This window comes from Labrus bergylta, chromosome 13 (genome assembly GCF_963930695.1).
Source record: "Labrus bergylta chromosome 13, fLabBer1.1, whole genome shotgun sequence".
In the NCBI taxonomy this organism is placed as follows: Eukaryota; Metazoa; Chordata; class Actinopteri; order Labriformes; family Labridae; genus Labrus; species Labrus bergylta.
In genome coordinates this window covers 3,211,150-3,234,649 of record NC_089207.1, presented here as the reverse complement: position 1 = coordinate 3,234,649, position 23,500 = coordinate 3,211,150, and the positions used below count along the sequence as shown (strand labels likewise).

The following is a 23,500-nucleotide window of genomic DNA, read 5'->3' as shown; positions in this document are numbered from 1 at the left end:
TTCATGTGCAGTCAGTGCTTATTCCATGACAGCTTCAACGATGGATCACGTCCGTTAATGTTTTATCTGCAGATAAATTCTAATACTCATCTTCTGGGACAACAAAATACAAATCATTGAAAAATCTGTCATGAAGATTCAAGCTGAATCGTCAAGTCACTTTTATTTATAAAGCACATTTAAAAACAGCAGCAGCTGACCAAAGTGCTGTACAATGCATCAAAGAAACAGTTTACAGGGGATTACAACATATACAAAAAACACAAAATAAAATATGATAGAATAAATAGGAGAGATAATGAAAGCAATAACTGGAATCTGAAAGAAATGTCTATTCAGGACCAGAGGATGAAGTATATAAAGAATTGCAGTAGTCAAGTCGAGAGGAAATTAACACATGGTCACTTACAGAGTCTGTAAGTCACGGAATGAGAGAATGGGTTTTAATTTAGAAATTGTACGGAGTTGAAAGAAGTTGGAATCATGCGAGTGTTTGAATGAACACGCCTGTTTAGCACTTTATAAAGAGAAGACACTCGCTTGTGTCATTGTTCCATAGACTCATACTGAATTTAGGAACTGTTAAAAACACTTAGGCAGACATTACAATGTGTGACACGTTCCCTAGCAAGTTGACCCAGACTATCTTGTCGACAGTAACGTTTTCTATCTCCTCATCGGGTATTCTGTGAGGCCTTCCCAGGCTAAATGGGATATATAATCCCTGTGAGCTCTGGGTATATCCTGTGGTCTCCTCCGGTTTGGACGTGCCTAGAAAACATCCTAAGAGAGGGCGCCCAGGAGGCATCCTAATCTGGTTCTCCAACCACTTTGGTCTCCTTTGAATACAAAGGAGTAGCTACTCCAAGCTCCCTCCAAATGTCCAAGCACCTTACCCTTTCTCTAAGGTTGACCCTTTTGGGGAAACTCTTGAGACCCTTGCATTTGGATCTCATTCTTTTACTTGCTACCAAACCGTCATGACCATAGGTGAGCATTGGAACGTAGATTATTTAGTTAATCGAAAGCTTTGCATTTAGGTTCAGCTCCCGCTTAACCACAACAGTCATGTGTTAAGACAAAATCACACATTAGAGTTTGTTTTGGGCAAAGAAACACTTTCCTGGTGCTTTGAAAAACACACCGGAGCACCAAAATCCAACGAACTCATGCAAATAAGAGATGTTATGCTGATGACACGCTACACTCTTTTATATCTTACAATCGCTTTAGAAGTTGTACAAAAATGTCTGCATGAAACTACATATATGTCGGAAACAAATACTGTTGATCATTTCCCAATTACTGTTCCACAGTGTAACAACTATCAAGTATTCTTCTTTAAAAGCTAATAAATAACTGACTGTCCTGATTACAAACAAAGTTCATTGTGGGGAAATGAAAGTCTGAGGCACCATAACAATCCTTTATAAAACAGGCATGTGCTCACGTCCCTGTTTAATGAAGGATTAAAATAAAATATTCCAACTGTTTTGACAAAATAATCCTTGTTTCATGACAGCCCCATTAAATACCTCTGTATTTATACCTCTGTATAAGCTCTGTCAATAAAAGATTAGAAAATTATTTTTTGTTTGTAGTTGTCTAACTAAAAGTCAGTCTTTAAGGCAGTTTCTGAGTAACACTGTTCTATTTTAGCTGTTTAATAACACCAGAGCACCAAAGCCAACTAACTGATGAAAACATCAGATTGTATGCTGATGACACACTACACTCTTTAACATATCATACTTGCTTTGGACATTGTTTATACTGCATCAGAGTGCCTCAGACTTTCAGTTTGGACTTCCATTTATTCAAATGAACTTTGTTGTAATCAAATGCAGTCATTTACTTTTTTAGCTATTCAACCTGTATCTCCTATCAGAACACCTTATTCCTCTACATTTTTTTTTACCTTATTCTCTTCTTTTTTTTTTTGAGTAAATGGTTGCTCTGACAACATGACATTTGAATTCCTTTTTCAGCAACTTGTTAAAAATCCAAAGGTTGAATTCAGGAGAAATGAAAAGGCGAATCCCAGCTGGATTCAAAGACGTTTCAGCCACATTTTTGTCTTTGCCGGACTCAAAGGAAATACTGTATGTACATTCTTGCATGTGTGCTTACATGCTGAAAATACATGAGCAGAAAGATTAATGACACACAGTGCAGCGTTGACACGTCACTGCTCACTGCTCACAGGGTATAGGACAAGGAAATATTTTCTCTTTTATCCCTTCTCAATAGCTTGTGGGTCCAAAATACCTGATTAGACATACCTGAAAAATTAACATTTAAAAAAATCCAAGCCATCTGATTTTAAGCTCCTGTTTTCTTTCTAAAAACATGATGTCAGTCAGGAATACTCTCAACATAGATTTAACCATTTATTACACTTGTGGTTTGTACAGTTGTATTTGATGGTGCTGGTTCTGCTCTTAGCTCTCAGCAGTATCAGTGCAGCATGCCACAGATTTTGCTGAGAGGGCAAACATTTAATTCCCCCAACGGAGACCTGCAGAACAGAACCTGAATGTGCATGTAATGGTGATACTGACATCTTGCAGACATAACAAACAAACAATTAATCCTAGAATATAAAATGTGCTGACTGCAGCTGGTGGAGGTTGAGGTGGTGGAAGTAGAATTTTACAGCCGGGTCTAGCAGCAGAGTGGATGTGATGCAAGAGGAGTGAGAGGCAGAATGGTTGCATCTTATCCCATCTCTCCCCCTATCCCTTTCCAACCCCGACGCAGTCTAGGCCCTTGAAGGCTGTTTCGTCATGAGCCGGGGATCCGGCCAAAGATTTCTGCAGTTTTTTCTTACCACTGTAACTTTTGCTGCTTTGCTAAAGTGCTCATGATGGATGGCCAGGTCTTTGTAATATAACAATAAGTAAGGTCTTTTACCTGCTTTTTGTAACATAACAATGAGTAAGGTCTTTTTACCTGCTCTTTTGTAATGTTAACAGACAAAGAGTAAGGTATTTTACCTGCTTTTTGTAAAGTGTCTTGAGATAACACTTGTTATGAGTTGACGCTATACAAAATAAATTGAATTGAATTGAAAAATGTTATGGTTTAAATAGACCGCCAATAGACCGCCTTGTTGTCAGAGTGGGATAATGATTGGTTGGCATTGGGGCGGTTCTCAGATCAGCTGATGGACGCTTGCGGGCAGGACTACCGTACTCCGCCTGAACTAATGCAATGCTCCATAAGAGAAAAAGATGTTTGTGAAAGGTAGAGCAAAAGCCTATCAAAGTTTGAATTGCTTCTGATACCAAAACCAAGACCACGTCTTCCTGCATGCACAAAGAAACCATTGCAGATGATCCAAAAATCTGCAGCATGACGGGTCTTCAACCTACCCAAAAATAGCCCATTTCAATCAGCTATTCATCTCCCTTCACTGACTCCCAGTTTAAACTCTGCTCGCCTACAGACAGCGACAAAAACGTCTCCTCCTTACCTAAACTCTCTCATCCAGGTCTACACTGCCTCCCCCTACGCTCTGCCAATGCAAGCTGCCTGATCTAACCTTTACAACAGGGCCCTAAAGCCCAATTCACACATACTCCGTGCGCGCCGCAGTCCGTCAGCGCCGCGCACTACGTTGTACTTAGCTTCCAGTCTAGTCTATCATTGTGTTCACACAGGGCGCGCTGCGGTCCGTCTCCGGAGCGAGCCACCGACGGCACCACGCTCTGCTGTCAAATATGCAGTGAGTCTAATTTCGCCGGAGTACGCTGCAGTCACGCGTCAAGCTGGACAGAATATGACAGCCCAGACAGGAAGTCAGACAAGGAAACGCACAGAGCATCCGGTCAATTTCAAAATAAAACACAATATACGGACGATCGTATTTTTCATCACTTTATCAACATGACGTCAAAACAGGAACCGAATTAACAACAGTGCATCCTCAGAAAGACAAAGCAACATGTTGTTTGCATGTTCTTCTCTTTATTCCCGCGGGATCTTGTAGTTCTCCTGTGATGTGTCATGGATGCGCTGACGTCCCAGAAACGGATCCAGCGTGAATGGGCGCGAGCCGTCCGACGGAGCAAAACCGTGACGCTGACGGACCGCGGTGCACACAGAGTATGTGTGAATTGCGGGTAAGTCTCTAGCTAGAGTCTTCTCCTCTGTCGCCCCCTGGTGGTGGAATGAATTGCAAACCTCCATTCGATCTGAAGAGTCCCTCTGCACCTTTAAGAAAAAGCTAAAGACCCAGCTCTTTTATAAACACCTACGCACATTATTATTAATGCTAGTGGTGGGACTGATATTGATGACGATAAAGATATTTAGGATGTTATCGATGCTTATTACAATTCTCATGAAAAGCTGTCTACGATGTTGATGATGATGACGAGAAATGTAATTAAGTATTATTTATTAAATGCTCAGCCTCTTCGTCCGATCTGACATAAAGCTGTTTGTTTGCACTTACTGCCGTTGTTTCCTCCTTTCTAGATCCTTGCTTGTGTTGCACTTACTCCATGATGTACAACACATTGGACAAAAGTCACTGAACTGTAGAATTGTAGAGTATTGAGTATAAAAAAGTTTGGACTGGATTGGAAAATAGTCTTAATCACAATCATGTCAATTGAGCACACTGAAATGAAGTGAGATTGAAATTGATTTGACCGTCCTGAGATGAAGCACACAGTTCTCTTTGGTCTCTCTTTGGATTTGTGGAAAACTCTCAACGGCAAACATTATTTGCACCTTATTGCTGAATCTAATGTGAAGACAGAGAATTGATTATTTTATAAACCCTCCAAAAATCCTCATCGCAGAAAAATGGAGGGTCAAAGAAGAAAGGGGAAAAAAAAGAAAAATCAAACTGTTGTCTAAGTCCCTGCCCTGTGGCTGACTGTTCGTTCAGTCTGTCTGGATCCCAGGTGTGAAAACTGTCTGCTACATGATTCTTTTCATCTGCGTCCACACACTCTCCCCTCTCCTCTTTTTCACCTTGAAAAACTAAAATAAATCCCTGCAGCTTACGGCCAAAATATGTCACACTGAGACTCCTATCAGTTGTGACACAACAAAGTTAAATATGTACTGCGGCGAGACAATTAGTCTGTATCATTAGGCAGATCCAGATGTGACCCCCTCATGGTACTGTATCTAACCTCGCCTGAAAACTAAACCTTTAATGCAACACATTAGTACGGTGGCCCTGAAGTGCAGAAGCACAACGACAAATCAGAAAACACAACAAATCAGAAAACACAACAAATCAGAAAACACAACAAATCAGAAAACACAACAAATCAGAAAACACAACAAATCAGAAAACACAACGACATTGACTTCTAACGGAAAAGGTAGGTACCTGCGGTCGGCAAGGATCGTCGCTGATTGGACGAACGCACTGTCCGTCTTTTTAACTTGAAGGTAATGCTGCTTTGGCGCAACCGGTGATTCAGACTTTGTCTCAACTATCAAAGAATATTTTGCCACAATTTGGGCAATACATTCTGATATTTTCGATCCTCCTCCTCTTCGTTAACTTTTCTCCGCCTGGCGCCAAAGGGCGTATGAAGCATTTACTTCCTGTTACTGTAACCATTGAGGTGTTTGGCCAGGGGGCTTATATGTATATTGGCCAATTAGCTCATGTAGTGTCATTTTGAATGGCAGTGTTTTGAAATGGCAAACATGTGACTTTATGTCAGATTGTTGTGTCTTACGCAGAGAACCGTGTTCAGTGCATCTAAAAAAGTGCAAAATGTGTTTAGACTTTTGGAGACTTGAGAAGAGGTTTTGCACTCTCTGTGTGTCAGTTTAAATAATTGTGCTATGCATGTCATTTTAGTGTGTTAGCAATTGGAAAAAAAACTGTAAAAAGACAGACATTGTGTCCGTCCAATCAGTGACGATTATAGTCTACCTTTAACACAAACGTGTGAAAGAGTCTCTTTTGGCACACCTTTGAGACAGTCAGGTGTGAAGAGGCAATGTGTGAAACACAAACATGCTGCCTTCCTGTCTTCATCTAATCGAGATGCACGGACTTGTCATCTTGAGATCAGTCTAACCTGAGAGGAAGAAGGATCAAGAACGGGACCACGAGCATTATCTCTTTCTGATCAGGTAAGTCAGGAAGGAAAGAAGACGGCCTTGACACATGGCAGTTTCATTTCCTGTTCTTCAGAGATGTAGATTGAAGCTGGCACACTCTGTTCTCCTGGAAATATTACATTTCATGAGATGTTTGGTATGGACCTGTATTCATTAAGACACACAGGTTACTATGGAGCTGAACAGAATAATCTTCCTGCAGGTCAATGCTTTTGTATTTTCTCTCAGGTGGTGCAGGGATGATGCGTGCTGTGTGTGTGCGCGTGCTGCTCTGTTCCCTCCTGCTCGTCATGCTGCCTCCTACAGGTATGTTAGCCTCTAATGTGGGACAAATTACATACATGGACTTGACATTGTGATCTGCAGCAATTCTGACATGACAAGGCGTGAAACAATCGTTCACACCTCTCTCTCTCTGTGTCTCCTCTGACAGCAGCGGAGGGGAGTGAGGCGGTCGGCAGGGGGGAGGCGAGGGAGAAACGAAGCCTGCCGTACTGGGGGCTCTGGTCGTCGGATTTTTTGGGCTGGTTGGAGGAGCTGCGAGCGCGGGCAGCTGACGCGGGGGTGCAGGACCTGGCTCGCACTTTCTGGGCTCACTTTCCCATCGCCAATGAGCTGGGCTACGATAGTCCAGACCCTGACCCCCAAACGGAGGAGTGAGGAAGAGGAGACCAAAGGGTTAAGATGTGACGTTTAAAAACCTGTAGGCAGGATGAAGTCAACTGTAAGACCTGTAGAGATTATTAATGATTGAATATTCAGCACTAGTTCTGAAAGCAAAAGATAAATGTTACATTTGAATGCAAAAATGTAAAAGATGGCAGAAAATGTTGTACTAACAGGTATTTTTTGCTATTTTTCCAACCCATTAAACAGCACCAAGAACTGCAGCCGGGACTATTTATTAACAACTCATCTGTAAAAATATGTTTAAAAAAATGTTGTTTTTATTTTATTTTAAAGGCTTTATAGGCGGTATGTCAAACAGCCAGCGCTTATAGAGATGGATACTTTTAAAGGTTTTATATGTGATTTTTGTTGATCCAGCAGATGTCGCCCTTGAGCACCAGCATGAAATCAAAACAACTCGCGCTGCATTGTTGTGTTAGCATGCTAATGCTAGCGATCTTTATTATGCTGGTATCTTCACACTGCATGTAAATTTACCTGAAATGAGCGTGATCTAGAAACACAGTTAAGCAGTGAGTACAGTATGTTATTCTTCTTTTCTCTAGTCCCTCAATTAAACAACTTTTATACACGAGGGGAGGAGTCAGCCGGCCGTCCTGGCGATGTAAACAAAGTGAAGATAGGACTCTGAAAACTCTGAAAACATCACAGACAGTGGGACTCGGGTGTTACACCCATTGTAGACAGTCATGACTCACAGAGTTATTTTCAGAGGATATACTTGATTTCTACATTTAAGTGTGAAAAATCACATATAAAGACTTTAAGAAGACTTTTTATTGTATAGAGTTGTTTTGTCACTTTTCTTTGGTAAATTATCTTAATAATTCTTTCATCACTTGACGTCTGTGAGACTCCAAACAGAAACAAACGCATCACTTCCTGCTGTCGACTTAAATATTTGATCTTGTTTAGAGAAAATTCTGAAATCCAGAAAAATGAAGCGTCACTGTGATAGAACTACGCTGAATGTGTTTTATTGATGTTTTAAAGACGGCCCTGCTTCTTTAACAGATAGTCACAACTCTATATACAAAATTAAAATGTGTTCAACTTTCAAATAATAAAAGGCTTTCATTGTAAAAATCATTTGGACTTTTTTGTGTGGGAGCATCTGGGGTGTGTGTGTGCTGAAGCATCAGACTCTCGGGTCACACCACTCAAAGCTGTCAAGTCAAGTGTGAGGAGAAACAGGGACAGGAGGATGGACGAGGAGACAGAGAGTCTGACGGGGTTATAAAGGAAAACAGACAAAAATTGTGCTTCGGAGCAAAGTTCAATGTAAATGTTTTTTTAATTTGACGATATATACTTTGACTCTTAACTCCCAGGACACCAAACAAACACAGTGCACACATAAGAGAGGGGGTTTAACTGATTCTGCTTTTATCTTCGTCCAGGAATGCTCTGATGCAGAGATGCTCATTTCACGCTTTTCTGGACAGGAGGAAAGGAAAGCTTTGTACCTGAATCTGAGTCCACATTTTCCAATGCTTTGCTCTTCTTTCCAGCTCAGTGTGAGATTCATTTAGATGGAAAAGATCCAACCTTCTGATGGAGGGTTTTTTTCATTTTTTTTGGGTAATGCATTTTTTTTCATCCTCAGAGAAATGTCACGTTGTCTCTTGCCCCCTTGAGTCATTCATCCCCCCGTTCTCCTCTCTTGTTCCAATGTGCTGAAAGGCTGAAATTTACAAACAGCATGAGGAGGGACATGAGGGCTCAGTGTGAGTATCAACGATGTGTTTCAAGGCTTTTCAGCTCCAATTTTTCCTTATATATTAAAGGCTTTATACGGCTTCATATCCAGCAGATGTCGCCCTTGAGCACCAGCATGAAACCAAAACAACTCTTATTATTATGCTGGTATCTTCACACTGCATGTACATTTACCTGAAATGAGCGTGATCTAGAAACACAGTTAAGCAGTGAGTACAGTATGTTATTCTTCTTTTCTCTAGTCCCTCAATTAAACAACTTTTATACACGAGGGGAGGAGTCAGCCGGCCGTCCTGGCGATGTAAACAAAGTGAAGATAGGACTCTGAAAACTCTGAAAACATCACAGACAGTGGGACTCGGGTGTTACACCCATTGTAGACAGTCATGACTCACAGAGTTATTTTCAGATGATATACTTGATTTATATTAAGTGTGAAAAATCACATATTAAGCCTTTAAACTATATATTTGTATCCCTGAACTTCACAGAAATCTGTAAAGTATTTTGTTTGAATCTGAAAAAAGCCTGAAGGCAGTGAGCCTTAAGAACAAGAACATCTTCCAGGCTCTCACACCTTCTCCCAGTTATCTGATTAATTAAAGCACAGGGGAAATCTTGTCAGAAGCTCTGGCTGCACTGAGAGCGCAGACGTCTTTCTTATAGACTAAGCTTTACAACTCACTCTGACTAAGCTACACATTCTGTTAGATTCACTCTGAGCTGTAGTTTTGTCTTTCCATGCCAAGTGTGCAGAGCTGTGAATGAGAGAGCACACAGCTGGCCAAACGCAGGCGTCATAAAGAGGATGTATGACAGTTTTGGCAGATCTTAAAAGAATGTGGGGAGATGAGTTCTTAAATGATCCATACTTAACTTGTTCGTCTTGTTTTGTTGATTTATTTTGTCTTTCTTTTTCCTTCATTACATCCCCATCTTTCAAACATCCATCCTGAAACGTGTGCAGCGTCTGCCAGGAATGAGGTTTCCTGCATTCCAGCTCAACCTGCGAGAGACAGAGAGGCTGATTGTGCTTCCAAAACCAAATACTTTCCTACTCACACACACACACACACACACACACACACACACACACACACAGCCGACAAGTTCAAGCCCAGCTGAGAGGATTTTTTTTGTTTTTTGTAATGAAAGCTCTATACATCATAAAATCTGCTATTAGAAAGTCTGCTGTGTGCAGACAGAAACAAAAACACAATCGTCGCCTTTCAAATGAAAAGTTCAATTCATAAAAAAACAAAAACGTTCTTTGTCAATTCAATGGTCTCAGTTACCGACACCTTATTGTGGCTGATGTTAGCTATGAAATCCCATTGCACACATGAACTCCTCACATTTTTTAAGAGGATTTGAGGACATAGAGGGCCTGATTTTTTGTGTCTGAATCTGCTTCTCACATTTCCATTTCACAGCTGGAAATGTTCAGTGTTAGAGGCACTGTAATAACTCGATATGCTCTGTGTGGTTAGGGGAGGCAGTGCGGGAAGAGGAGGAGGAGGAGGAGGAGGAGGAGGAGGAGGAGGAGGAGGAGAGAGACTTTTTACTGTGGGGGAAAAAGTTTGCATAAAGTAGGGCTGAACAAAGTTGGCAGCTCGCATTAAGCCCAACCACACAATTTTAAGGAAATGTCAGGAGTGCAGGGCGTGTGTGAAATAATAACTGAGAGCTGGATACAGCGCCACTTCATCTTAGTGGTCAAGCTTTGTACTACACTTAAAAAGTAAAAGTGAAATCCCTGCATCCTCCACTTTGATTTTCCGCAGTAAAGTAAATATTGAAACTAACAATCTACCAGAAGGTCCTTACTTTATTTCAAAACACAAGCAGGGTTGAAACAGTGAATAAAGTACTCTCAGCTTAAGACATAGCAAAAGAAAATTTCAAAATAAAAGCCTAAGTATTTTTAATTCTTGAATGCCAAATAATGGAATTTGAAAGATGCGATTAAAAATGCAGTTGCTCAGGATTAACTGATTAATCGCCGTTAAACTGCTTAATTGTTCGACTAAAAACCTTACAAACCAAACCGTGCAATAAGACTGAAATATTTCAAATGCACACTACATGAAGCTTATTTACTTCATCTGTCGTCCCTGACGCCCGGCCAACACCATCATACTGTGTCGTCCTTACAAACACCGCCGTCCTCATTCATGCACGGTCTGCTCTGACCTCCACCTCAGCCGCAAGGAGGTGAGGACAACAGGAACGCGAGGAATACAAAAGAGAAATCCTGCCTGCTTATTATCCCTGCTCCTGTGACGAGATACAAATAATTGATTGATTGATGTGATAGACTGCACTTCTGTTCTCAGTGCACCTGAATAAAACCTTTTTCATACTCTTGAAATGAGACTGCCCCTTAAAGGGACACTTCACCCAGTAGCATTAATCTTTGTATCATTAGAAACCTGGTAGTATTTTTGAATGCTCGTGCATCCCGCCCTCATTTTCCCCTGAGATGTGAAGTCTTTGTATTTCTGAGTCTGAAAAGGAGCTTCCAGTGAAGCAAAATGATGATTTTTGCGTCACTGGAAGCTGTTGCAGTTAGCGGGGTGAAACTACAACGCTAGTTCTTCATATTTTCGACCACTGAAGCTACAGACCAATCACAGATCAGTGGGTGGGAACTCACTCCCAGAATCAAAACTTAACGTCCGTCATATTGCTTGGAAGCTATGCTAACAGGCTCTATGGAGAAAGCTGATAATGGTGAAAAAATATCAATATAGCGGCCGCCGCTGTGCATTCTGGGATTTGGTGTCTTTCATCCACGAGCCAAAAAGACACTTTCTGCCTTTTCTCGGCCAAGAAGGCCCCAACTTCAAAATGTATTTCACATTTCTACATATATGACCCAATGTCAATACAGATTCATGTTTCAACGGGTGAAGTATCCCTTTAAGACCCTGACTGCATGCTCTCAGCGGGCTAAATGATTGATGTTTTAAACAACAGCGGACAAATTTGTTGAATCACTCACTGTGGGGAATACAGTAATTAAACCAGATCTTTCCTCTTTTGTTTCAGGGTTGTGTCAGAAAAGGCTGTTGTAAAAAAAAAAAAACAATACAGAAAAACCATCAGCATGCGAAATTTGTTTTTTTGCAATGGAGCAACCTTCTTCAGAAATTACAATATGTGGATATCCTACAGTACATCTATCTTTAGAGTAAATCTGCAATTTTTCAACCTTCTTGTGCTGTGTGTATAGGCGATGGAAAAGTACCTGGGACAAATAAAAAAAAAAATCATCTATCAAGGAGAAAGAAAAATTCCCAGTTTCAGTCGTGTTTCTGCAGGGAGGTAAACGACATTCCACTGCCGTAGGCCAGTTTCCACTTGAAAAGTCTGGGTCACCGCCCACTCTTCCCTCTGGTTGTGCAGCCGTTTAAGTTGTTGCCACAGTTGATGCCTTTAAGTCGCTCTGAAAAGACTCTGCGAGGGGAACAAGATGGCATCCCAGCAGCTCTGCTCGAGGTTAATGGGGTTGGCCGTGTTATTGACACTGCTGGCTCTTAAAGGTGAGCTCGATCTTTTTGGATTTTTCTTTGTGCTTTCCTTTCCAAATGTCGCATTTTAAGTCCACATGTTGTATATCTTTCACCATCTGGCTTTAAAAAAAAAAAAAAAATCAGCATTTATTTTTAGATCTTTTTCTTTGTGGTAGTAAGATGAACTTCAACACCAGCAGATAAAATGTCAGAATGTGTGGGATGTATTTTCAAAGATTTGCTTCAAGGGAACCCTGACAAGGAAAAAAAAAACAGCAATACCAAAAAAAAGGTGATTTCCCACCACATGTTTTTCGTCTTCTTTCTGTCACTCATCCTTACAGTGATTTAGATACGGAGAACTGCTGTAAAGAGAAAGCGAGGCTAATTTTGTGAAAGGACATTAGATGAATGGCCATAGCTGTAGTTTGATCCCATTATTTTAAAATAAGTATACTCTAAAAGTCCTTTTTATGGAGACATGAAAGTAAGTAGGGATGGGGATTCCCCCTACGGTGAATCTCTACATCTGCTTCTTTTGTACAAGTTCTGCCACTATTATGTGATATTAAATGTAGATAGCTTATATTCAACTACACATGGACAGTGCCTTTTATCTGTACTGTAGATAAATAGAACTAGACAAAGCACTTCTATTAAATCTGTGTAGTCGGCGAGTTAGCATTGTCAATAGAGTACGATTATATACAGATGATGTGATCCAATACACAACAAGGTGTTTCTCTGAGCAGCAGGTTTAAAAACGAGGTTTTTTTTAATTTCATAACTCAACAACTCAAAAGATAAAAAAACACTGCTTACACAAATATTTTCAAAAGAAAAACCATGCTAGCAGCTCGGTGAAGTTTTTCCTGAGGAATGCAGCGAGGCCAATTTGGATGGTGTTAGTTTTGAAGTCGTTTAATCGTTAGATGATGTAGCAGATCAGCGGATTGTGACGCTACATCAAAAGTTAGAGCGCCTCCTTTTAACTGGTTATCAATCTGTCTGAAATGAACTCTGATTTGTCTTTATGACTTACAAAAGCAAAACAAAATGAATTCTATATTGTTTTTATAAAGAAAAGACTGCATGGTGTCAAACAAAACAAACAGCCCAAGCATCCTTTTTTATAATCTCCATGGCAAAGATTATTCACAGATGATACATTCGAGTGTTAAAATAATAATAATAATAATAATAATAATTGGGCTACTCAACACAAACCAAAAGTTTCTCACAGGTGCCTTTAGAAAAAAAAAAACAGTTATTACAGGTCATCCCGAGGGGGTTTGAACATCTGTGAAATATTCCAAGGCAATAAATCAAAAACTACTTTTGGAGACAAGCCTCACAAAACCACAAAATAAGAATCTCATCATAGTGCAAGACATTAAGACGTTAGTGGATATCCAGAGTCTGTAGTAAACGTGTTTTTAGGGTACAAAATTCCAAAGTAATCCATCATGTTGTTAAGATATTTTAGTCCAGATAAAAAAGTGAAAGATGCCAAACAATGGTTATAAATGCAGATTTTGGACGAGGTATTTCCAAAGCCTATGACATCATTAAGTGATATCCTGCCCTCTCACTTCTGTTTCATTTATTTTTATCAAAGGTGCAACTTCATCATTTTATCTTATTATCAATAGGTAGCTGGTGCAGTGCTTTGCTCTGTTTCCTCACAGTAGGAACATTTGAGGTAAAAAAAAAAACTCCACTTTATTCCTGAATGGAAATTTCATCTTGTCACTGTGTTAGGTTTTTCAGGTATGCAGGCTTCCCCCCCACAGTCTAATAGAATGATTAGGTCCATAGGTGACTCTACTGTGTGAATGGGCTGCTGGGTCTTTCTATGCCATCCTTTTCATAAAATCACTTCCCCCACTCACTCACCTATTTAGTTTTGTCAGCTGAAATTGGTTCCTTCACTTCACAGCCCTCTAAGGAGAAGGAGCATAGCTCAAGGACTGCAGGATTTTTTTTATAAAGCGTGCATATTGCCTGCTTAAAAGTGCACAGATGAGCTGATTAATTTCAAATATGCAGGGTGTTTGAAAAGATGAAAAAAACTCAATTAGATGCTCTAGAAAGAATGACTCCTATACTACATCTGTGAAGGACAGCATGCTGTATACAGAGGAAACATTCTGCAGGATTTGAAAAATAATCTTCCGTATCCTTCACCTTCTAACAGCAGAGTGAAAATGTGTTGTTCTAAAGTAAAGACATAGACTGGATTTCTGGAATAGTCTGAGGCACATGCTGTCGAGTTCTCAGGCAGATTCAGCATACATAAACCCCTGGGCTTCATGTAGAAGCTTTCTTAGAAAAAAAACAGATGGACGAGTCTCCTGGGGACTGAAGGAAACACGGCCCTGATGTATGGAGGGGCTTCAATGCTTTGAGAGAACGCTCAATCACCTCAAGTGTCTGTTAAACATCATGATATTGAAGCAGCTGTGTGAAGCGAGACACCTCATTATGCCCACTTTGTCTGTTTCTTAACGCGGACGTAGTGCTCCGGTGTGAGATGCGAGCAGCAGGAAGGAAGTCGGTGTAGTAAATATATTTACATGCAAATTGCCCTCTGAGTAGCTGCATACCGTGTGTGTTTGAAACGCACCCCCTTAACAGCGCTCCCATGCTGCAGTTTGACATTTAGATATATAATGAATACCGAGAATAAATTGAGCCATTCAGCTGTGTTGAGTTGAAATGAAATAGGGGGAAAAGTGATGCATGTAAAATATTAAAGGCTTTATATGCGATTTTTTTGATCCAGCAGATGTCGCCCTTGAGCACCAGCATGAAACCAAAACAACTCGCGCTGCATTGTTGTGTTAGCATGCTAATGCTAGCGATCTTTATTATGCTGGTATCTTCACACTGCATGTAAATTTACCTGAAATGAGCGTGATCTAGAAACACAGTTAAGCAGTGAGTACAGTATGTTATTCTTCTTTTCTCTAGTCCCTCAATTAAACAACTTTTATACACGAGGGGAGGAGTCAGCCGGCCGTCCGGGCGATGTAAACAAAGTGAAGATAGGACTCTGAAAACTCTGAAAGCATCACAGACAGTGGGACTCGGGTGTTACACCCATTGTAGACAGTCATGACTCACAGAGTTATTTTCAGAGGATATACTTGATTTCTATTATATTTAAGTGTGAAAAATCACATTTAAAGCCTTTAAAGCTAATCATTAAAATTACAGCAGAGTAAGTAGAGCAGGACAAAATGTGATTTTGACGTAGCTTTGACAAAATAAAACAGTTTTTTTTAGCCATCTGTTTACTAAACTAAAACAAGTAACGAAACAGCTTCATTCTAAGAAATAAGATCAGATCCCTTCATCGCCCCCGTTTAACTTGAGCATGTTCATCCTCCCCCTTGGAATATTGTCATGAGAAATGAACTGCATGTGTTTTTTTTTTGTAAATGAATGACAGCTGGTTCAATTTGAAATAACTGATCAAACTTTAAACTAACCTGTCATGAAGGGTGTTAGTCCTGCAGCTCATTATCTCCCTCCTGCCGCTCCTCCCGCAGATGTATCCAGCGAGAGCAGCTTGAACAAGATCTTAGGGAAGAGAGATGGTAACATTTTTAATTCACACTACAAAGATGCTACAAAAAAACTATTGTATAAAGTATTTAAAAAATGACCCTTAATTCTGTTGCTCTGTTGTGACCCCCCCCCCCAACACCCACTCAGTGGCAGGTGTTAGTACCGCCCCCTCAAAGTCATCCATCGCCGTCCCCTCCTCCAAGGCTCAAGAGTTTCTGGCCAAATTGAGCAGAACCAAGAGGAACATTTGGGATCGCAGCAGGCCAGATGTACAGCAGTGGATTATGCAGTTTATGCACATGGGGTACGACGAGCAGGTGGGTTTGGGTTTGTTTTTTTTCGGACGGTTCAAGTCCCAAAACAAAACAACACAAAACAAAAATCTCCAGTGTGGTCGTCAACGAGACTGCAAATGAAACGTGATCAACATGACAAACAGCACATAGATTTACCTCCCTGTGAGAAATTAATCTGCACACGAGGAGGGAGGGAACACACACGCACGCACGCGCACACACACACACACACACACACACACACACACACACACACACACACACACACACACACACACACACACACACACACACACACACACACACACACACACACACACACACACACACACACACACACACACACACACACACACGTCGTAGTCTTGACGACCAAACTTAAATAACTCTGATGATGATGATGATGATGATGATGATGATGATGATGTCACTATATGTTGAGTAATATTTCTCTGTTTCCTGCTCAATCAAATATCATACAAACTTTTCACAAGCTAATTAGTGGCTCCAACTGTGAACAGAAAATGGATTTGGACATGACAAATCAGAGAGGTTATGTCTAATTGGCCGTTACAAAATGTCTGTAGTAATTTGTTGACACAAGTGTAAGTTTGAATTTAAAAATAAACCTCTCTGTTTCTCATAGCTTCATACTCCACGCATAAACAGTTTTTTTTTTATGTATATTCTAAGTATATCTTCTTGGTCTGTTTTCTCTGAGCTCTTCTCACTAGATTGAAATGGGAAGGGATTCTTTAGGGAAATGTGTTTGGGCACAGAATTTGGGAACTAATATGGATTTAGCAAAACATTTATTTAAAATATTTTCTTCAAACATTAGGGATGTTTGCCTTTTTTTTTTCAGGCCACTGTAAATCAAATATGATCCAGTTAAAGGCTTTATATGCATCCAGCAGATGTCGCCCTTGAGCACCAGCATGAAACCAAAACAACTCTCGCTGCATTGTTGTGTTAGCATGCTAATGCTAGTGATCTTTATTATGCTGGTATCTTCACACTGCATGTAAATTTACCTGAAATGAGCGTGATCTAGAAACACAGTTAAGCAGTGAGTACAGTATGTTATTCTTCTTTTCTCTAGTCCCTCAATTAAACAACTTTTATACACGAGGGGAGGAGTCAGCCGGCCGTCCTGGCGATGTAAACAAACTGAAGATAGGACTCTGAAAACTCTGAAAACATCACAGACAGTGGGACTCGGGTGTTACACCCATTGTAGACAGTCATGACTCAGAGAGTTATTTTCAGAGGAGATACTTGATTTCTATTATATTTAAGTGTGAAACATCACATATAAAGACTTTAAAAAATGTGATCCAGATAAATAATACTTTAGGTCTTTTCAAAACTTGAGCGGTTGCTGTTTTTTTGTGGGACTTTAAACTTGGTGAAAAAACCTGACAAATTCAACACAAACACAAACACTTGGAAAAAAAAACAGAGAAAACCCGAAGCAACCTGTATACTTCTGTTTCTCTGATATGCAGAAGACCCTCAAAATGTAAAAGGGAAAAGATGTGGACTGCAGTCTGTGCTGATTGTGTTTTAAACATTGTGCTGCATCACTGACTTGAATAACTACAAATGCAGAACTGACAGCATGAAAATACACAACTTCTTTCAAACACATTGAAGTCCTTGTACGAAGCTGATTTCAGTTTTCTTTCAGGTCAGTTACTTGTTGTGTAGAACTCAAAAAGGGACATTGTGGAAAAGATAACGAGAGAGAGAAAAAACTGATCCCCTAATGCCACCATCTTTGACAGTTTGTTTTTCCGTTTCAGCCTTTCCCTGCGCATGCGATCCATTTGCATCCATTCGCTGCGGCTTCCATAAAAGGCCAGGGCAGTGAAAGCATTGGCCTTTTCAAAGTGTGCCTTTCAACCATGTCTATTCTCATGACGCTCTTACAGGAGACCTTATCAACTGCCTCTGCTTCTATTAGCTTGGGACTTGTTGCGGCTGATTTTCTAAAAAGCAACATGGTCTGTGTTTATTTTCTCTCATACAGAGGCTGGAGGCCGACCTGTCGTACTGGATGGACCAAGCTCGCTCCACTGACCAGGGGCGTCAGCATCAGTATGACGAAAACGCCCCCTTGGGCCCACGAGACCACAGCTCTTACAGATATGGAGCTAACGTCAACTACGACTACTATTAACACCAGTCTGGTCCGGTCTGCTGGTTTGACACCTGCCGTGCAGCCGTCATCATCCGAGAGCTCCGACAGTATAACCCCCGTCTCGATGCTTTATCTGGACCCCCACATGTTAGGAAATAAAAATGGAAATAACACACAGAGTATTCTTTTACTGAGTGATCTCCAAGTGAGTTTGTTTTTCAGACATAACATTTCTATAAAATGCTGTTAAACTCTGATGCTGTTTTTTTTCTAAATAAAGATATGGCTTAGTTCTGTCAAAGTCTCCTGTTTGTTTTAATTGTATAATTGATAAACAAACATCTTTTCTCATTAGATCATACACAAAATATTGGAAATATTTTATTAAAATAGCATCATCTGAGGTTGATAATGCAAAATCCTGACATGACATTTCACAAAGGAAAACACCATGACGTCCTGATAAAACACATAATCATTCTGTAACAGTCTTTTCAAGAGGATTTCTTTTTTTTTACCAGTGTGCTGCATGAACAGCCAGCAGGGGTCTGGCACGCTTCTGATAAGAGCACAAAACATCCAGAGAGGGGGGGAAAAAAACACCCTCCCCCCCTCCAAAAAAAATAAAAACAGATCCAGGTAGCTCATCTCTGGAGACAAAAATGAATGAAACTGATAAAATAAACACTACGCACTGATTCACAGCACAAGCTTTTTGCATGATTCTCCGTTTGCGATTTTAAATAGCAGAAGCAAAAAATTCACACAAAAAAAAGAAGATAGGCTGGGTTCAGATTTCTGTTTTTGTCCATCCAACAAGAAAGCTCCGACACTGAAGCTCCCTTTTCCCCAGAGTGCAGCTGTGGCTCCTATACAAGGAAACAACAACATCTCTTTCAAGTTGTTTCTGCTTTAAAAAAAAAAAGACACAATATCCCAGAGTGCTTTTCTTCAACAGTGTATTTCAGATGGTTGCACTCTTGGGGTCTCCTCAGGAGTCTTTTTTAAGTTCCTTCACTTTCTTTGAGAGTCTGTGTTTGGACGCCTGACCTCAGTTGTGTCGGGGTCTTCCTTTCTTCATGCGGGCCGCTTTAGGTTTGGGGATGTACTGGTTGTTGGCCTGGTGCTCCAGTTCCCTGCTGAAGTATTGGATGGTTTTGTTCAAGCCTTCCTCCAGAGGTACCTGTCAACACAAGACAAGCCACAGAATAGAGGAGAGGATTATAAAATGGAAATCCCAGCCACGTACTCTACCGCTCATAATGAACTACTGAAGGAGACTCTCCAAACACAATCACAACATTTTGTGGTTACTAATTTAGTCAGCCAACAATATTCTTCATTACGTCTAATCAAAAGACCTCAAGTACCGAGTTCTGCAGTTCTATTTTAAGCAGCCGGTCAATTATTCTTAATGACCATAACATGCTTTAAAAAAACATATTGAAAATACATTTTACACTTTAACGGCTACATGATGGACTTCAACTGAAACAAATACGATAACTTGTCTTATGTTTCTTAGAAATTAAATTCTAAAATATTGGATGGGAATTAAAAATTGATATCTTTTGGTGTGATTGTTCAGAACCAAAAGTAGAGTTAAGTTCATGGACTAATGGTGCTCTTATCAGTATTTAATGTAAACATTCTGTATTATTAAAGGCTTTATATGTGATTTTTCACACTTAAATATAATAGAAATCAAGTATATCCTCTGAAAATAACTCTGTGAGTCATGACTGTCTACAATGGGTGTAACCCCCGAGTCCCACTGTCTGTGATGTTTTCAGAGTTTTCAGAGTCCTATCTTCACTTTGTTTACATCGCCAGGACGGCCGGCTGACTCCTCCCCTCGTGTATAAAAGTTGTTTAATTGAGGGACTAGAGAAAAGAAGAATAACATACTGTACTCACTGCTTAACTGTGTTACGCTCATTTCAGGTAAATTTACATGCAGTGTGAAGATAACAGCATAATAAAGATCGCTAGCATTAGCATGCTAACACAACAATGCAGCGAGAGTTGTTTTGGTTTCATGCTGGTGCTCAAGGGCGACATCTGCTGGATCAAAAAAATCACATATAAAACCTTTAAAGGTATGGATCTCTATAAGTGCTGGCTGTTGGACATACAGCCTGAATCTTTATTCTACTGATGATTCTGATAAACTTCAGTGATTAATAAATATCAGTATAATAATTGATGACATCATGAAAATTTGCATTTTCCTGCACAGGAGGAGGGGGGGGGGGCGGTCATCAATTCAGGCTGCTTCAAAAAACACCTGAAAACACCTTTTAAAGCAACGTAATGTCTGTAAAGTTATTTAAAGGTTGACACCACGCTTCAGGAACGATCACTTGAAGGGGGTATCATGACGTTTATACCACCTAACCAGTGAATGACTGGTTCCATACTACTACACCCCTCCCTACCATCAGCTCAGGAGCGCCCGCTGTGGGCAGCTGCCTCACTCTGACATCTCTCCATGAGTGCATGTCCATAGGATCCTGTTTGTGCATGTTTGTGTTGCATGACTTCCAGAGTGTAAAAACAGAAATTTCCCCTTGCGGGATCAATAAAGTAAATCTTAATCTCTTCAAACGAGGACACAATTTATGACTTCTGTGGCACCTTCTCCATAACATGTTCTCTCTATGTCATGTCTTACCTCCCATTGCCCACCCCCTCCACCCTCCCCCACACCCCAAGTGAGAGGGCAACTTAGGAAGATATTTTTGGCAGTTCGTCTGAAAATTTCTAGGAATTTCTCATGAGTTCATGTGTGAAATGGGTATAGAGACAAATAGCTTTTCATATCACTTTGACCGGAACTCATACCGGTAATAAATCATTCATTTGACATTTGGTTCTGTGACTCTGAATGCTAAGTCACACACTGGTACAGAGAATAATCTATCCTCATTAAAAAAAGAACAGTGCAATGTAATGATGATTTTAATATGTATCCTGTTAATCCACCTCTGTGGAATAGATTCAGATGACTCTGATGATCAATGTTTCAGTGTAGGTTCAGGACGTGAGATGTATAAAAACAGGAAGCAAGATCATTAAATGTTGATGAGACACTGATCAGCCGTTGTCAGAACTGCAGAACTGTTACGACAGATTTAAAGGGCAGTGTGAGAAATGGAGGAAAAATTGAGTGGGAGTCTGTTGTGTGTCACACGTACCACCGGCTCCCAGCCGAGCATCATCTTGGCTTTTCTGATGTCAGGTCTTCTTCTCTGTGGGTCGTCCTGAGCCTCTGGGAGGAACTGGATCTGACTCCTGCTCACTGAGTGTGTGAGGGAGAGAAAAAGAGTTAGAGTTTGTCAGACTTGAGCACACATGGAGATATAAAAATGTCTCACTGGACATCACAACTGAGACTGATAAGCTTGAGCTGTCTGTTTTTTTTTTCCACACCATGTTTATGGTGCTGCTATAAAACAACATGACACAGATTGAATTCTAAAAGGTCGACCCTGCGGTTCAACCTCTCCAGTAAAGTTGCACTTGACATTCATAACTGCTAAATTCTACCAGACACTTGTTGAATCCGTCTCCGCATCGCCACGGCAACGGAGCAGATTTTTTACTTTAGTTAAAGTGTGTGCTTCCACTGGCTCTGCTGCACAGCGTCTCAGCTCTGTCTCAGCTCCGTCAGTCCCGAGCCCTCTGAAGCAGATACACTCACTACACGCTTTTTTTCCCTCTATTTTTTGCCTGATGTCGGAGCACGGCGCATCAATTTACCACAGAATAGATTGAGCGGGACAGGAAGTCAGAACCAAAACAATAATAAAACGCACAGTTGTTTTACAATTGTTTGTTTTTTTTAGAATAAAATACTCAGTTTTGACTGTTGGAAACAAAGGGCCTCATTTGTTAAAATCTTTTCTTAAGATTTGTTCTTAAGTAGTTTTATTTCTGAGAAGAGTCTGCGTCAGATTCATCAGAATCAGACGGAATTATTCCCATCTGTGTTCTTATCTCCTCGTGGTCATAAGTTAAAAGCGTGTGCATGTTGTTCAAAATTAGCATAGGTAACCGCCCACTAAAGCCCATAAAAGGGCATGAGTGTAGGGTCCCTGCAGACACACACGCTGGTACCAAAAAAAGAAAGAAAAGAAGGTTTCTGGAGATTGCATGACGGAGTGCTGACAGCGGCGCCGGTGGAGCACCGGTCTCCTAAGTGGAGGTAGAGGTAGTACTGCAGGAGGTCGGCAGTAAGCAAAGCTGTTTTATTAGGCAGTGTGAATTATGGTTACACTGGAACACAGAAAAAGACGCATGGGATGCAATAAACATAATGAATGTACGTGAACTGAAGTGTTATGTGTATGTTTTCTATTTTAAAAGACCGCTCAGATTTGTATGATCATTAAATATTTATTCAATATGTATTAACTATGAAGATTTACATTCTCAATCTCATTTCGCATTGCGCGGGTGTGATATATATATTAAATGCAATAAGCAGTCATTCTGCTTCTCGAGTGTTTGTTAATTCTGTTCCTACTTAAGAACAAATCCCACATAAGAAAAGATTAGTGAAGATCATAAGTTGGATTTAAGAACACATTTGGTGTGTGAGGCCTAATGACCTGCTGTGTGTTTGTTGTTGTGTTTATAAGGAGCAGAGTGGAGCTGACACGTATCTGGTGGATGTTCTGTGTTTCCCACAAGGATATTTTTAGATTTAACGTTGAATATCCAATATATCTGAACAGCATCACAGCTGTATTTGTAAGTAAAGGGGTTAAATCCTACACCGAAAAAAAAATAAAAATCAATATCCACGGGAGGGTCACCGCGAGTGAGGAACAACTTATCTTTAAGAAGGAATAAGAGAGATAAAAGAGACAATGGGACGAGTAAGTGGGAGAAGGACATTAAGAGATAAGCAGTCAAGCAAGCGATAGGCTTTGGGGAAGGGGACTGAGATGGCAAAGGGTCGAGTGTGTGCAGACACACAGAATTACAACTATCTTGATCAATGTGAAACCTTACCGACGAGACTTTTGATGAGACGAGCAAACTCCAATATGGTGTGTTCCTCTGGGTTACCCTGCAAACACATTTAATACACCTTCATCAGATCAGTGTCAACAAGGGGGCGGCAGACTTGACCGATCGGAGCGGCTGGTAAATCATTTGACTGCAGAATTCATTTTCCACTTCAGTTTGTAAAAACAATGAACTCACCAGATTGACCGGACTGCTGATGTTACTGTTCATCAACAAGACGAGGCCGTTCACCAGGTCGCTGGAAACAAATGAGACACACAAAAAGGATATCTTCAAAATGTGTTGTTTTCTTTAAGTCACACTGAAGCTTTGCGTTGTACGAGCAGAGCGCAGATTTATTGATGAGAAACTGTGTATGCTGTGTGCTACATAATACAAATTCATCAACTGACACAGACGTCCATAAACAGATCATCACAGCGGTA

The 23,500-nt window shown here is 40.5% G+C and overlaps 3 protein-coding genes across 5 annotated transcripts in view; 2 read left to right on the top strand and 1 right to left on the bottom strand.

The window, feature by feature from the left end:
- Positions 1 to 5,254: 5,254 nt before the first annotated feature.
- LOC110000168 (otospiralin-like) lies at positions 5,255 to 8,274 on the top strand. 3 transcript variants are annotated; one of them, XM_065962074.1, is made up of 3 exons: positions 5,255 to 6,114; positions 6,305 to 6,408; positions 6,536 to 8,273. In XM_065962074.1, exons 2-3 carry the CDS (start codon positions 6,309 to 6,311, stop codon positions 6,760 to 6,762), a joined length of 327 nt encoding a protein of 108 aa, XP_065818146.1. In that variant the 5' UTR covers positions 5,255 to 6,114; positions 6,305 to 6,308; the 3' UTR covers positions 6,763 to 8,273. The 3 variants fall into 3 exon arrangements, with proteins under 3 accessions (XP_065818146.1, XP_065818148.1, XP_065818147.1); XM_065962076.1 differs by having other exon boundaries at positions 5,261 to 6,114; positions 6,331 to 6,408; positions 6,536 to 8,272; XM_065962075.1 differs by having other exon boundaries at positions 6,101 to 6,238; positions 6,331 to 6,408; positions 6,536 to 8,274.
- A 3,624-nt stretch (positions 8,275 to 11,898) lies between these two features.
- ecrg4a (ECRG4 augurin precursor a) lies at positions 11,899 to 18,339 on the top strand. The gene is made up of 4 exons (XM_020655359.3): positions 11,899 to 12,056; positions 15,581 to 15,628; positions 15,747 to 15,916; positions 17,928 to 18,339. Exons 1-4 carry the CDS (start codon positions 11,987 to 11,989, stop codon positions 18,075 to 18,077), a joined length of 438 nt encoding a protein of 145 aa, XP_020511015.1. The 5' UTR covers positions 11,899 to 11,986; the 3' UTR covers positions 18,078 to 18,339.
- A 67-nt stretch (positions 18,340 to 18,406) lies between these two features.
- Positions 18,407 to 23,500, bottom strand: part of uxs1 (UDP-glucuronate decarboxylase 1) — a 41,848-nt gene continuing 36,754 nt past the window's right edge. The window contains exons 12-15 of the mRNA XM_020655358.3: positions 23,253 to 23,313; positions 23,058 to 23,115; positions 21,236 to 21,339; positions 18,407 to 19,221 (exon numbers count right to left, since the gene is read on the bottom strand). Of these exons, the coding sequence (XP_020511014.1) occupies positions 19,090 to 19,221; positions 21,236 to 21,339; positions 23,058 to 23,115; positions 23,253 to 23,313 (355 nt within the window). The 3' untranslated portion in view covers positions 18,407 to 19,089. The remainder of the gene's footprint in view (positions 19,222 to 21,235; positions 21,340 to 23,057; positions 23,116 to 23,252; positions 23,314 to 23,500) is intronic.